Source organism: Bufo gargarizans, chromosome 3 (assembly GCF_014858855.1).
Source record: "Bufo gargarizans isolate SCDJY-AF-19 chromosome 3, ASM1485885v1, whole genome shotgun sequence".
Classification (NCBI taxonomy): domain Eukaryota; kingdom Metazoa; phylum Chordata; class Amphibia; order Anura; family Bufonidae; genus Bufo; species Bufo gargarizans.
Genome location: NC_058082.1, coordinates 231,938,437 through 231,954,538, shown reverse-complemented (window position 1 = coordinate 231,954,538; position 16,102 = coordinate 231,938,437). Strand labels below are relative to the sequence as shown.

At 38.6% G+C, this 16,102-nt stretch overlaps 1 protein-coding gene across 1 annotated transcript in view; it reads right to left on the bottom strand.

The window, feature by feature from the left end:
- The window catches only part of PCCA (propionyl-CoA carboxylase subunit alpha), a 476,636-nt gene that overhangs the window by 249,331 nt on the left and 211,203 nt on the right, over positions 1-16,102 (bottom strand). Inside the window, exons 15-16 of the mRNA XM_044286403.1 lie at positions 3,392-3,460; positions 2,820-2,895 (exon numbers count right to left, since the gene is read on the bottom strand). Coding sequence (XP_044142338.1) covers positions 2,820-2,895; positions 3,392-3,460 — 145 coding nt within the window. The remainder of the gene's footprint in view (positions 1-2,819; positions 2,896-3,391; positions 3,461-16,102) is intronic.

Sequence of the window (16,102 nt, the reverse complement as noted above, 5' to 3'; positions counted from 1 at the left end):
ATTTTTATCACATATGCGTTTTGCAAAAATTAAATTAATGGACAGCAAATTTTGCTAAGTGAAAATTGCAATTTTTCCACAGAAATGACATTTTAGTGCTCAATATGTTGTGTCCATCATTTGCCAGTGTGAAAAGTCAGCCCTTATTATACTGTGTTTCCTGATTTTAGAAATCGGTCTAATCTTTTCCTGGAAATACCACAGGGCTCAGTAGTAAAAAAGCACCATGTGCATTTGAGGCCCAGTGTGGTGATTTATGCATCTTGTGCTGATAACTGTAGAGGCTCTGGGGTGAAATAATAATTGGAACCCCCCTGAGAAGTGACCCTGTTTTGGAAAGGTATTGAGGAGTGGGATGAGCATTTTGACACCACAGATATTTTGCAGAAATTAATGCAATCTTGCAAAATAAAAATTGCAATTTTTCCACATACATGGCATTTCAGTGCCAAATATGTTGTGCCCAGTTGGTGCCATTTGAGACTCACATTGCCCTTTTTAAATTGTTATGCAGGTTCTACTGGGTCCAGAAGTGCCATAAACGTGGATGTAAACTGCTGTACGTGGGCACAGGGCAGGACTCAGATGGGAAGAAACGCCATTTGACTTTTGGACTGATAATTTGCCTGGACTGGTTTTCTGGCACTACATCACATGTGCAGAGACCCTGAGGTACATGTACCGTGGAAATGACATGTGTTTTGCTGAAATAAATTAGTAGGGTAAGATGCAAAATAAAAATTGCAAGTTGCTCACAGATATGGCATTTTGGTGTCCAGCATGCTGTGGCATTTGAGACATGTTAGGCATGTTCGACTGGTTATGGAAATGCCATAAAAGTAGACATACACTGCTGTTTTGTTACGCCGAAGGATTTAGAAGGCAAAGACTACCCTTTGGCTTTTGCAGTGCAGATTTTGATGGATTGGTTTATGGCGCCATGTTGCTTTTTCACTGCCTCTGGGTACCAGTAAAGCTATGTTCTGTGAACTATACTTTTTTTATTTTTATTTCTCAAGTGAGCTGTGTGAATGCTTATTTTTTGTGGAATAAGTTACCATTATCATTGGTATTAGTTTGGGGTAGGTATGATTTTTTAATTGCTTTTTCTTTCACTTTTTGAGAAGCAGAATGAAGAAATGGCAACAATTCTGCTATTGCTTTTTGGGTAGAAAACCAGTTTAAAAATTTTTTGCACAATAAGCGTTAAAAAAAAAAAAATATATATACATATATATATATATATATATATATATATATACATATATATATATATTTTTGTGTTGCCATTTTCTTTAAATTATTCTGCCGATGGTCTTTGTCTTCTGTGCGGGCTCATTATTCGCAGGATGAGTTGAAGTTTTCATTGGTACCATTTTAGGGTACATATGACTCTGATCACTTGATATGTTTTTTGGGAGGCAAGATGACCAAAAATGGCTGTTCTGACATTTCTTTTTACAGTTTTCATGTGATATTTTTATAGAGCTAGTCATTACAAACACCATTTCCCATGGAACTTTTATTATTATTATTTTTTATAAATCACTTTATTTTATACTTTGTTCCCCCTTTAAGACATGTGTGGGTGGGCTTCTCCAACAGATCATTCCTTCGGGTGCCAGGCTATCTCCTTCTCTGGTTCTCCTTAATGTTCCTTCAACAGGTTCTCCCCTTCACAAGCGCTCGTTGTTAGCCCATTTACTGGCTGCGGCCAAATTACTGGTCCCCTTACATTGGCTGTCCGACAGAGCCCCTTCCACTGCTGACTGGATACTTAAAGCTAACGAGATCTGTAGGTTTGAGGAATTATCCAGTTGGGAGACTCTCTCACATGATAAATTTTTGGTGACATGGGGCCCTTGGATGGACTGGTGTAGGTCGAGATCTGGTTGAGGCCTCTTTGCAGTAATTGCCTTCTATATGCGGCTTCCCGCCTTTTTGTTTATCTCCATATTTAAGATCCAATATATCCTACTGGTATCTGTGCCTCCTGGTCAGTCAACACTGAACATGCACTTTCCACAGAACGTACTTAGTGCCTTTGGGTTCCCTGAGCCTTACCTAGTTGTCGATTGGATGCCTCTCCTGTCACATGGCTTTTCAGTAAGCTTGTTCTTATGTACATTGACTAACTGACTCATTCCCCATGTATGCGTTCTAATCTGTACACTTCCTCGATTTTTGGGCTTGTTGCCCTTATGTTATTGTTACGTATCATTATGATGGCAATAATAATAAAATAAAGATATGATAAAAAAAAATAAAAAAAGACATGTGTGGAACATTTAACATTACTGCTGATTTCTCTGGTAACTGGGGTTGACATAGTGAGAGAGGGAATACAGCCCCCAGAAAGGTTGTACAGTGGCATACTATGCTGTACAACCTCATTACAGAGCTACTCTGGGCCTGGTAAGACACAGCAGCTCGTGCAGACTCCAGGGGCTGGAACAGGAAGCAGCATAGTGATTTCTTATACACAGTGCTAGTTCAGTGCTGTGTATAGAGTGATAGGGAAGGCAGGGATGAGGAAAAACTGTCTGTCTTCTTTATAGAAAGCCCTGCTTTCACTGACTGGCTGTTTTAAAACAGATGACCCCCTGGACGATTATAGTCTATGGGCGGTCAGGAACTGGTCAAAATCCCATCCACTTTGCTGGTACTATAAAATGCAGCATATATGCTACATAAAAATCAGCAGCATTTCAGTCACGTGCGGATGCACCCTAAAATATATATATTTTTTTTTGCGTGTGTGTGTTGATGGGAGCTTCTATTCAAGGCACAAGTTGGTTTTACCACTTCTTAATGATTACCTCGAATGATGTAATTGTCTAGAGCATCTTCCATTCTCTTCAAGGCTTCAGCACGATTACTGCCATGGGTCACTAACTATAATAAACAGTATTAATGTTACATCATATAATGCAAAAATTCACAGATATAAATGTGTAAGGTCTAAAGACTGAAATTTTTAAAACAAGCACAATGACAGCTAATAGAAAACTGAAGAAAATAGAACAGAAGATGCGTTCTATAATAATTTAACGTTCATCCTTTTAAATGCAATACATCGCCTACTATATTTCAAAATAATGCCGCTTTGCTTTCAGGCATATAGTTAATCTCAGATATCCTTCTGTCTTTTGAATACATTATTATTCCTCATTAATTTAAAATTGGTTTGGGTGAAAAGACGCTGATTTTGGAACCTAAACATCATTATGAATCACTGCTTTCTAGAATCAAAACGCATACATAAACAACCTTCTACATCTAGTCCCCACTTTGTAGTCTCCCTTTTTCAAGGTGACTGACCAACATTAGGAGTGAAATGAAATGTGCTTGCTATTCAATTTTGACTCATGTGGCAGGATTAGAAACCTACTTTTGAAATCATAGGATCATAGTAAATGCTGATGTCGCTTCCTTCTTGAATTCCGCTGTCAACTCGCACCTTAGGCACAAAAAAAAAAGTTACTAGAAACTGAAATGGATTAGTCAAACCTACTAAAAAACGCACATTGCATTTAGGAATCCACTGAAATCAGGCAAACAACATGGCATTATAGACAACAATAGCACAGATTACAATAATGTAGAAACCAGACCAGTTCATGGGAACCATTTCAGTTAATTCATTGGAACATAACCATCTAAGGCTTATTTTAGATTTGTATAAAAGTTTGTTAGTGATGATCTGGCATTGTAATACTGCCGATTACCCGATGGACGAGCAAACGCTTGTTTGTCAGGTAATCGGAATCTTTCAACAGGTTTAAAAATCTTTTTTTTTTGCAGGCGGCAGATCGTGCTGTCTAATCACGATCTGCCGCTGACAAATTACGATTTCAGTATGGCGACAAGCGATGGCATTAGCGATCGCTCCTCCCTCTACTCGTCTAATATACTGAGGGCATACGTTCAGAAATGTCTCCTGTTTTTAAACCTGAAAACTCAGCCTAAGGGTACTGCCACATGTAATGTAAACACTATGGTTTTATATGTGGATAAACTGCAACATTTAAAGTAGCTGTGAAGTGAATGAGACTTAAAAAAATAAAAATAAATACCATCCACATGCTGCAGACATTTCCCACAGCAAAACCTACACTCAACTTTACCAGCAGTAGGGATTTTTTTATCTGCAGGATAGGAATTTATGTTGCGAGTTTCTGCTGCATGTTTTGCAATGCCACTATTTGGTGTGGATTTTGGCCAGGTATGCGGTGGAGTGGCCACATCCCTATGTTGCTATTACCCTGCGGTTACTGTTAATTGCCAGGCCATACCTGTACTCAGCTAACTTTGGAGTGGCTCGGATGCACACATGTAATTTCGCCCTAAATACTTGTTTCCCTTCAAATGATACCCTTTAATAATACATCATTTTATCTATATAAATCTAAATCAAGTCACATATCTAGTCTATTATAGGAAGAATACAAAACACACACATTAAGACAATGCAGACATCAAACTTGGACGGCAAGTAATGGAATTATTTCACTTTAGAGTTATTATGTAAAACAACAAAGGGAAACAGATCATGAAATGGCCCTTCAGATCTCAAGCAAAATAAAAAAAAGAAGCATCTGTTTAATTGGCTGATATGGGGCACAACACATTTGCATGTAGTCAGCAATTAGAACCAGATGCCCATAATTATTTAAATTAGCTAAAATAAAACATTTGGCACATAAACAAAGACTAAGAACAACAAAAAAAGAACAAGGTTCCTATGGCACCACGTTCATCATGGAGAGTGTAATACGTCCTTGTGCAGACTATCGTCACACTACTCTTAGTCTGCATCCTGGCAGATATAATCTCCCTATATCTTGGTTTTTATGTTCCTTTAAATAAAGGACGGAAGGGTTAACAGTTGTAACTAATAGGCTTTGCATAAGCAGACCTTGTAAGTAATGCGATAGACAAGTTTGTATTCCACTTAATAAGAGTTAACGCACACCAACTTGCACCATTTTCTGTCCAAATAAATGAATTTGTAAAAAACAGATAGCTCCCATTTTATTTCTCACTCCCATCAATAGAAGTGCTTATTCTGATCCACATAATGGACCAGAATAGGAATGCAGTGAGTTTCTAAGATCAGGCACACGGCTCCATTAGAGAAACAGATGCATTAACAGCGCCATTCACTTTCACGTGGAATGGTCGTGTGCATGAGCTTTAATGTTAAGTTACTATACTTTGCATTCTTTACACTATTACAAAAGGTATACACACATATGAGAACACCAGACAAAAATACTCTAGGACACTCACCATTCACTTACAATAAACTGCTTAAAGGGGACCTGACATGTTTTTAGTCAAAACTTGTATTCTCCATGAAATAACAATTCTCGAGCATCTTTCCTTAAAACTCTGCATTGTGCCATTCCTAGAAATGTATGACTACAGTGACAACTGTGAGTGATCATTCCCCTTGTCAAATGGGTGTGTCCCTACACAGTATGAGACTGGCAGCACTGAGTCAGAGAGGGTAGGGGCACCCATTTGTCTGTTTATTCATACACTTTTTCAGAGGACTAACAGAAGAATGGCATAATGTAGAGTTCTAAGAAAAGATCCTTCAAAATAATTATTTTATGGGGAGTGCAATAATTTACGAAGACAATTCAATAAAGGGCAGCAGGTTTACTAATGTCATCTAAAAGTAAGACAGTAAGCCCTGCGTTCTTGTGTCAGCACCAAGTTGGCTCAGTGAGTTGGCGCTTGCCCTGTGGATCAGATGCCAATCTTGGGAAGCAGCAGAAGACCCATTGCACAAGTATGGAGTTGGCTGAGTGACTTCACGCCTGCGCACTGGTTTCCAAACTCATCAGATCCACTAAGTAGACGCTGAGTCACTGAGCCAACTCGGCACTGCCTGGAGAACACAGGGGTAGACTAGATGTCTTGTCCTGTCACTCAATGGGGAGAAGGGAGTACACAGGGCAAAGGGGTGTTGCACTAAAGGCGTTCCTTAAATATAAAAAGGACGATAAGTCTGCAAATGTTAACCCTGGAGACAAAATATGCCTGGTTTAATAGGGTTGATCATGCTGACAGATGCTCTTTAAAAAACCTTCAGCTTCACGTGGTTTATTATGTTCTCTCTCCCTGTTTTTTGTTTTTTTTACAATGACACAAATCTTACAGATTTTATCATCATGTAGCAACATGAGGTGAAGAAAAAAAAAAAGCAGGGACAATTTCATAGGACAAAGGACTGATTGCTGTTAATGAGCCAGTGCATTTGTTGTATATTGCTGATTCCTGTTTTCATCTCTCAGTTTGACTTCATCAGTGCACCATTGAGGGCTACCCTTATAAAAAATGTGTCAAATGAGCAGTTCCTGGGGCCAAATATTTATTAAATAGCTGCTATCAACTTTTGGCATCTGGAATATTCATGAGCTAATCAAAATATTCAAGGCAGATAGACACGTCCCACCAATCCAGGGGACAGAGGAATTCAGTGAAAGCTACATAACAGCAGGGTTTGACGGCATATTGTTATGGGTGGGGGGGGGGGGGCAAAGCCTTGAAACTTGCAGACCCTTTCAGGTGTGGGAAAAGACCTCCCTAATAAAACAGCAACCCATCTGTCTGCATCAAAGCAGAATGAGTCAAGAACACAACAGTCAGATGAGGTTTTAATTTCAGCAATTGTTAAAAAGGTAACTTTACATAGCATCTGTGGCATCAACAACAAGAACGATATTGGACAGCTTATCAAAAGATGAAGCAGAAGCTTTACGGAAGGAAATGAAAATGCTTTAGTCTGTGAAAACTCCGAAAGTGAGCAGAGGTCAAATCAAAAAACTATTCTGCCTGATGACTATGAATTTAGAATAATCAATAGTATTCCAAGCAGGTTACCCTGCAGAGATTGATCCCTGCAATGAGAAAATAAACCTACAATAAGCAAAATATGCACATATTTTATTGCAATGACATACTATTGTTTTAGGTGGCATGTCACAGGTTGCTATACTCCAGTCTTACATGGGCTTAAATGAGTCAAAATATTAGACTTGGTCATTTATTTATTGAAGAAAATGATCCAATAACACATCTTTTCCAGCCAGAGGAGCGTCCTTAGAAATTTAAATCCTTAAATCCTTAAAACATGTGTCGTGAAGATCCCTGTTATTTAAATAAAGATCCCTGTTATTTAAATAAAACAGGTTGCCCACTCACACCTGATTACCACCCCATTGATTGAAAACACCTAACTTTAATTTCACCTTCAAATTATCTGCTAATCCTAAAAGTTCACATACTTTTGCCACTCACAGACATGTGGACATATTGGATAATTTTTCTCCCGTGTGCTTCAAGGTCCATGCAGCCACGCTGCAAAAGATAGGACATGTCTTATCTTTCTGTCACGCTTCGGTATAGGAGGGAAACACCACACCGAGCATAGGAGGGAAGGGGGGGGGGGGGGGGGCAGGGAATCAGGCCTGAGAACTAGGGAAGGAAGATGGACACCTCCTAGTTAAAAACAAAAATCCTGTATATATTCAAACACATTACAGCAAAAAATAAAAAATAAAAAATGTAAAGTGTTCTCACTTCAGCAAATTGCATTTATCATGAGAAAGTTAATACAAGCCATTTTCTAATGTATTGTTATTATCCATATTGCTTCCTTTGCTGGCTTGATTCATTTTCCCATCCCATTATATACTGCTCATTTCCATGGTTACAACCACCCTGCAATAAAGGAAAAAATGCTGGCCTCTCTGGTGGCCGGGATCACAGGAGTGCACATAGGCGGTCGCTTTTTCCTGTAGTGTACAAGCATGGCCACCACTGCTGGATTGCAGCGTGGTCATAACCGTGGAACTGAAGTGCAAAATGTGATGGAAAAATGAAGCTAGCCAACAAAGGAGGCAAAATGGACAATAACAGAACATTAGTAACTGCCTTGTATTAACCTATTCTATATGATAAATGCCATTTGCTGAAGTGAGACAACCCTTTAAAGTGAAAAAAAGTATAAGTATATAAGTCCAATTGGAACAGGCACTGATATAAGCACTAAAACCCATTGTAAAGTACTTCAGGATATGTTGGCACTATATTAGCAATGGAAGAAAATGTAAATACAATAATTCTATATACCATATTTAGATATATACACACATAAGCAAATATGTATATCTGTCACTTTTGTGTATAGTCTAGTGTACAACTGTCTTTACGGCTTCATGAATGCATTCAGTTCTTCAGCACTATAATAAAAAAATTACTGTAAAACATTGGTATATGTGTAACAAAATACTTTAGCTACACATTTGACTTAAAGGTTGGGTGCGGGGGGTACTATTTCAGAATGTCCATCTATTAGCCAAATGGCAAAAGGGTATCTATTCCTCTGGAAGATTTGCCGTCCATGCAGGTGTGGGGCAAAATCATGACACCCTGTGAATGGCTAATCATCAAAAGGCCCTTCTAACAACCAGGCTGTCCAAGGAGTACAACCCCTTTAGAAGACGATTACAATACAAATCCTGATCAAGTTTCAAAGTTTTGTAGAATATGTATACCTGGAGGTCACATGTGGCCCATAATACCAATTTGTATGGTATTAAACCTCAGGTTGGTTTTATTTAGGAGAGGGAGTTCTGCAGGAAGCACTCTTATAAGGAGCACTGTGCATCTTCCACACATATAGGGCGAACTGTGGAGTTCTATTTTAACCAAGCAATCTAGGAAGAACTGTTATTGCGTTTTGTCTATGGCAGACCATGACAGATTCAGTGCACACAATCTGTCGTGCACCGCCTTTCAGGCCTTGCACATGGTACCCAGATTGCTTCCTTAACCCCTTCTACCCCGGGCCAGTTTTTGCCCTTCTGCCCAAGCCATTTTTTGCAAATCTGTCATGCGTCACTTTATGTGGTAATGGTTTGGATAAGTAAAAGTGTTCCAAACCTATTTTGCAAATGTCATTTTATTTTTTTAGGACAATAGAAGGCTTAGAATTTTAGAAGCAATTCTTAAATTTTTTTTATTTAGAAACTTTCCAAAACCCACTTTTTAAGGAACAGTTCAGGTCTGTAGTCACTTTGTGGTGCTTGGATAATAAAAGCCATCCATAAATGTCCCCACTGTAGAAACTACACCCTCAAGTTACTTAAAACTGATTTTACAAACTTTGTTAACCCTTTAGGCGTTCCACAAGAATTAAAGAAAAATGGAGATGAAATTTCGAAATTTAACTTTTTGGGCAGATTTACCATTTTAATCTATTTTTTTCTTTAACACATCAAAGGTTAACAGTCAAACAAAACTCAATATTTATTACCCTGGTTCTGCGGTTTACATAAACACCCCACATGTGATCGTAAACTAATGTAAGGGCACACGGCAGGGTGCAGCAGAAAAGGAGTGCCATATGGTTTTTGGAAGGCAGATTTGGCTGGACTGATTTTTAGACACCATGTCCCATTTGAAACCCCCTGATGCACCCTTACAGTAGAAACTTCTATTTTGGAGTACATATGATTTTCTAATTGCTCTATATTACGTTTTTTGAGAGGCAGGGTAACCAAAAAATTGCAGTTTTTATTGTTTACAACATTCATCTGACAGGGTAGAGCATGTGCTATTTTTATAGAGCAGGTTGTTACGGAAGCAATGATATCAAATATGTCTACTTTCTTTGTTTCAGTTTTACATAATAAAGCATTTTTGAAAAACAAAAATGTTTTTGTGTCGCCATTTTCTGAACCTTATATTTTTATTTTTTCAGACGAACAAGACATGCGGGGGCTTGTTTTTTGCAGGAAGAGTCGACGTTTTTACTGGTACAATTTTTTGGGTACATCAGATTTTTTGATCATTCGTCATTACACTTTATGGGGCAAGGTGACCAAAAAATTGGTTGTTTTGGCACAGTTTTTAGTTATTTATCTTTACAGCGTTCACCTGAGGGGTTAGGTCGTTTGACATTTTTAGAGAGCAGATCGTTATGGATGTGGCAATACCTAATATGTATTATTATATTTTTTTTAACAAAATAGCATTTTTGAAACCAAGAAAAATGATGTTTTAGTGTCTCCATAGTCTGAGAGCCATAGCTTTTTTAATTTTTGACCGATTGTCTTAGGTAGGGTCTAATTTTTTGCAGGATGAGGTGACTGTTTGATTGGTACTATTTTTGGGGGCATATGCCTTTTTGATCGCTTGGTGTTGCACTTTATGTGATGTTTGGTGACAAAACATGGCTTTTTGGCACTGTTTTTGTTAGATTTTTTTATGGTATTCAACTGAGGGGTTAGGTCATGTGATATTTTTATAGAGTTGGTTGTTACGGACGCAGTGATACCTAATATGCATACTTTTTCTTATTTATTTAAGTTTTCCAAAATAATAGCATATTTGAAATGAAAAAATATATTTTTTAATGTTCTTTTAGAACATTAAAATATATATTTTTTAATTTCAAATATGCTATTATTTTGGAAAATAATACATATATTTTTATTTTAGAGTGATTTTCTTATGTAGGGGCTCATTTTTAGCGGGATGAGGTGGCTGTTTTATTGGTACCATTTTGTGGGACATACGCCCTTTTGATCGCTTGGTGTTACACTTTTTGTGATGAAAATGGCTTTTTTGACACAGTTTCTTTTTATGGTGTTTATCGGACGGGGTGGATCATGTGATATTTATAGAGCCTGTCCTTACAACGCAGTGATACCTAATGTGTGTGTTTTTTCCTTTTATTATAAAATCAGGGGAAAGAGGCTTTTTTTCATTTTTTTTTTTTACTTGAAACTATATTTTTTTTTTTATTAAAAACACATTTTATACAATTTTTTTAAACTTTATTTCTGTACCACTCTGGGACTTCAACTTTTGAGGCTCTGATCCCCTCTGTAATGCATTACAATACATCTATCAGGGACTGCAGGGCCCCTGAAGTAATCAGGCACACAACGCTCCGGTGTCCGCCCTATCACCATGACGTAATAGTACGTCGAAATGTGGCAAGTCACTTTCCGCCATGACGTACTATTACGTCATATGCCGGGAGGGGGTTAAAGGGGTTCTCTGCTTATTAAAAGTAGTTGCCTGGGTTCAGAGCTGAACTCGGACATATCCCTCCATCTCACCCCTCCGGCCCCCCTGATATGAGCATCGGAGCATGAAATGCTCGTTGTAACGCGCAGGGCAAGGGTTTTTATGTTTACATTGGCACAATGATAGCCGGAGGACTCCTTGTAATGTCACCGGCTCTGATGGGCGGACTTTAGCGTATTACAGGGTAGGGCACCGCTAAAGCCCGCCCATTAGTGCCAGCGTCGTCACCGGGCTCACTGGTACGTCACCCTGATATCCAACAATGCCTTTGCCCTGCGCTTGAAATTCTCCGATGCTCATATCAGGGGGGCAGGAGGGGTTGAAGATGGAGATATGTTCAAGTTCAGCTCTGAACCTGGACAACCCCTTCAATACAATTAATAAAAATACTTAAAGGGAACCTGTCACCAGTTTTATGGTGTCCTAACTAAGGGCAACATAAATAAGTGACTGATTCTCTTAGCAAAATGCTGGGTCACTTTCTTTAATTGACCTAGTCAATCTGCCAACATCTTGTATTGAAAATCTCCAGCTGATAATAATGAGTCATGAATATTTATGAGCTCCTGACTGTTCCCGCCTAACTGCTGCTGATTGAAAGTTTTTTTCCATATGAATCAGCAGCAGGTGGGTAGGGCAGTGGCTATATCTCAGAATTAAAAAAACGCTGGACTCGCTGACATCACGCTGGACTCAAATCAGCTCATTAGCATGCGGCATGTGGCATCTTTTTGTGTATATTATGAGGTAACCATCTGTCACACCAGTAAGTTAATACATCTAAGGCACTTTTTAGTAGTTAATGATTGTATATAATTAGTTAGATCATAATCAAATATCCACATGACAGGTTCCCTTTAAATTTTACTTTATAATAAATATATTCCTAAATACCTTTCATTACTTAGGGTACTTTCACACTAGCGATTTTCTTTTCCGGCGCTGAGTTCCGTCCTAGGGGCTCAAATCCGGAAAAGAACTGATCAGTTTTATCCTAATGCATTCTGAATGGAGAGTCAGTCCTTCAGGATGCATCAGGACGTCTTCAGTTCAGTCTTTTTGACTGATCAGGCTTTTCAGAAAAACGTAGCATGCAGTATTTTTACCTCCGGCCAAAAAGCCTGAACACTTTGACTGAACGCCTGATCAGGCTTTTTTCCCATTGACTTGCATTAACGCCGGATCCGGCCCCGTGTGTTCAGTCAAAACGGATCCGGCTTTTGCATGTTAAACCCGAAAAATGTGAAAAAAAAGTTAAAGTCCATAAATGGCGGATCCGTTTTTTCCAATGCATTTTTCCATTGTGATCGAAAGCCTGATCAGGATTCAAATGTAATCCGTTTTCACACGTTTTTCCGGATCCGGCGGGCAGTTCCAGTGTCGGAATTGAACGCCGGATTAAAACAACGCTAGTGTGAAAGTAGCCTTATAATGGCTTGTTTTTGTCTAGGCAGAAATCATCAGGGAAAATAAAATGGCTGTTGTCCTATTAGCATAGCTCCCATACACCTGGCGTGACTTCACTGCAGAGGACCTTTCACTAGTTTACAAACGAAAAACTAACTATACCTGTGGGCAGAGCGGCGCCCAGGGGTCCCCCTGCACTTACTACTATGTCTGGGCGCCGCTCCGTTCGCCCGGTATAGGCTCCGGTGTCTCAGCTCCGTCTGTTGTACTGGACTGATTTTTTTGTATGAGGCGTGTCTCTTGCTGCAGCGCTGGCCAATTGCAGCGCACAGCTCATAGCCAGGAAGTGTCTGAGGAAGGCTTTGCATAGCCAAAAATGTTCACACGTACTGCCGAATGTTACTTTGCTTCTATTTGAAAACAAAATAAAAGAGAAACACAGAGAAAACCTTGCTTATCTGCTGTTGTCCTATAAGCACACACAAAACCTGTCCTAATAATACAGGAGGACACGTTACATCAGAACACTGAGCTAAAAAGCTGCCTCATTATCCTCTCTGCTCTAGTTGTCAGGAATTATGATCCTGAATACAGATAAGCTCTTTAGCTAATCTCTGTAGGAATGAAGTTTATGAGGAGGTATGAAGTACAGAGAGGAGGGTGAAGATGTGGCTAATGAGCAGCAGCTCCTGTATATAGTCTCCATTACCACAGACTGTCCTGTCTATCCTCTCAGTACTTCATGTCTCCTCGTGAACTCCATTTCCACAGAGATTCAGCTAAAGTTCTTATCTGTATTCAAAATCATAATCTCTGACAGATAGAGCAGAGAGGATGACGAGACAGCTCGTCAGCTCAGTCTTGTTAAGTAACTTGTCGTGCTGTGTGATTAGGACAGGTTTTGTGTATACTAAGGTTACTTTCACACTTGTGTTGTGAACATCTGGCTAGCAGTTCGTAGTTTGTAGACTGTTCTAGATGCGGATCTGTCTAAGAAATGCATTGAAACACCAGATCTGTCTCTCCGGTGTCATCCGGAAAAAAAGGATCCGGTATTATTATTTTTTGCATCTTTAAAGGGAACCTGTCATCAACTTTATGCTGATTGTACTGAGGGCAGGATAAATTAGTGACAGAAATGCTGATTTCAGCGGTTTGTCACTCATGAGCTCCTGTCACTCAGGACCGTTGTATGGAAAGGGTTAACAGTCAGGGAGCTCCCTCCCTCTCCCATCGGGGGGCTGCTGTGCCTTTGCAGCCCCCAGACAGAATGGGGTCACAGAGGGAGGGAGCTCCCCTCCTTCCCCGTCTGCTCAGCTGTGGCAGGCGGGGAAGGTTCCCATGGCAACAGGACGCCTTCTCAGGCATCCTGCTGTCCATGGTGCTGAACAGATCTGTGCTAAAGGCATAGATCTGTTCAGACAAAGTAAAATACAGTACAATACACTATAGTGTACTGTACTATACAGACATCAGACCCACTGGATTTCAAGAACCAAGTGGGTCTGGGTAAAAAAAAATAAAGTGAAAAAAGTAAAGATAAAAAAAACACATTTATCACTGAATAAAAATAAATAAATAAAATACACTACACATATTGGGTATCGCTGCGTCTGTAACGACCTGATCTATAAAACGGTCATGTTACTTTCCCTGCACGGTGAACGCCATAAAAATCAAAAAATAAAAACTATGAGGAAATTGAAATTTTGCCCACTTTACTTCCCAAAAAAGGTAATAAAAGTGATTAAAAAAGTCGCATGTACGCCAAAATAGTACCAATCAAACAGTCTTTTCATCCCGCAAAAATTATACCCTACACAAGATAATCGCCCAAAAACTGAAAAAACTATGGCTCTTAGACTATGGAAACACTAGAACATGATTTTTTTATTTGTTTCAAAAATGAAATAGTGTAAAACTTACATTAAAAAAAAGGATACATATTAGGTATCGCCGCGTCCATATGGACCAGCTCTATAAAAATATCACATGACCTAACCCCTCAGGTGAACACCAAAAAAAAATAAAAAATGGTGTAAAAAAAGCAATTTTTTGTCATCTTACGTCACAAAAAGTGTAATAGCAAGCGATCAAAAAGTCATATGCACCCCAAAATAGAGCCAAACAGTCATCTCATCAGACAAAAAATGAGACCCTACCTAGCATAATCGCCCAAAAACTGAAAAAAACTATGGCTCTCAGACTATAGAGACACTAAAACATGATTTTTTTTGTTTTAAATATGAAATCACTGTGTAAAACTTACATAAATAAAAAAAATTGTATACATATTAGGCAACGTCGCATCCGTGACAACTTCACAAAAAGTGTAATATAGAGCAACCAAAAATCATATGTACCCTAAACTAGTACCAACAAAACTTCCACCCTATCCCGTAGGTTCTAAAATGGGGTCACTTTTTGGGAGTTTCTACTCTAGGGGTGCATCAGGGGGGCTTCAAATGTGACATGGTGTCCAAAAATACTAGCAAAATCTGCCTTCCAAAAACCATATGGCATTCCTTTCCTTCTGCGCCCTGCCGTGTGCCCGTACAGCAGCTTACGACCACATATGGGGTGTTTCTGTAAACTACAGAATCAGGGTCATAAATAATGAGTTTTGTTTGGCTGTTAACCCTTGCTTTGTAACTGGAAAAAAAAATATTAAAATGGAAAATCTGCCAAAAAAGTGACATTTTGAAATTGTATCTCTATTTTCTATTAAATCTTGTGCAACACCTAAAGGGTTAACAAAGTTTGTAAAATCAGTTTTAAATACCTTGAGGGGTGTAGTTTCTTAGATGGGATCACTTTTATGGAGTTTCTATTCTAGGGGTGCATCAGGGGGGGCTTCAAATGGGACATGGTGTCAAAAAAAAACAAACAGTCCAATAAAATTTGCCATCCAAAAACCATAGGACGCACCTTTCTACGCCCTACTGTGTGCCTGTACAGTAGTTTACGGCCACATATGGGGTGTTTCTCCAAACTACAGAATCAAGGCAATAAATATAGCATTTTGTTTGGCTGTTAACTCTTGCTTTGTTACTGGAAGAAATGGATTAAAATGGAAAATTTGCCACAGAATTCAGAAATTTGATCACCATTTACAATTAACTCTTGTGGAACACGTAAAGGGTTAACAACGTTTGTAAAATCAGTTTTGAATACCTTGAGGGGTGTAGTGTAGGTGGTTTTTATTATGTAAAATAAAACCTGAACTGGTCCCTAAAAAGTGGGTTTTTGAAAATTTCTGAAAAATTTCAAGATTTTCTTCTAAACTTCTAAGCCTTGTAACATCCCCCAAAAATAAAATATCATTCCCAAATTGATCCAAACATGAAGTAGACATATGGGGAATGTAAAGTAGTAACTATTTTTGTAGGTATTACTATGTATTATAGAAGTAGAGAAATTTAAACTTGAAAATTTGCAATTTTTTACCAATTTTTGGTAAATTTGCAATTTTTTTATAAATAAAAATGATTTATTTATTTTTTACTTCATTTTACCAGTGTTATGAAGTACAATATGTGACGGGAAAAAAAATCTCAGAATGGCCTGGATAAGTCAAAGCATT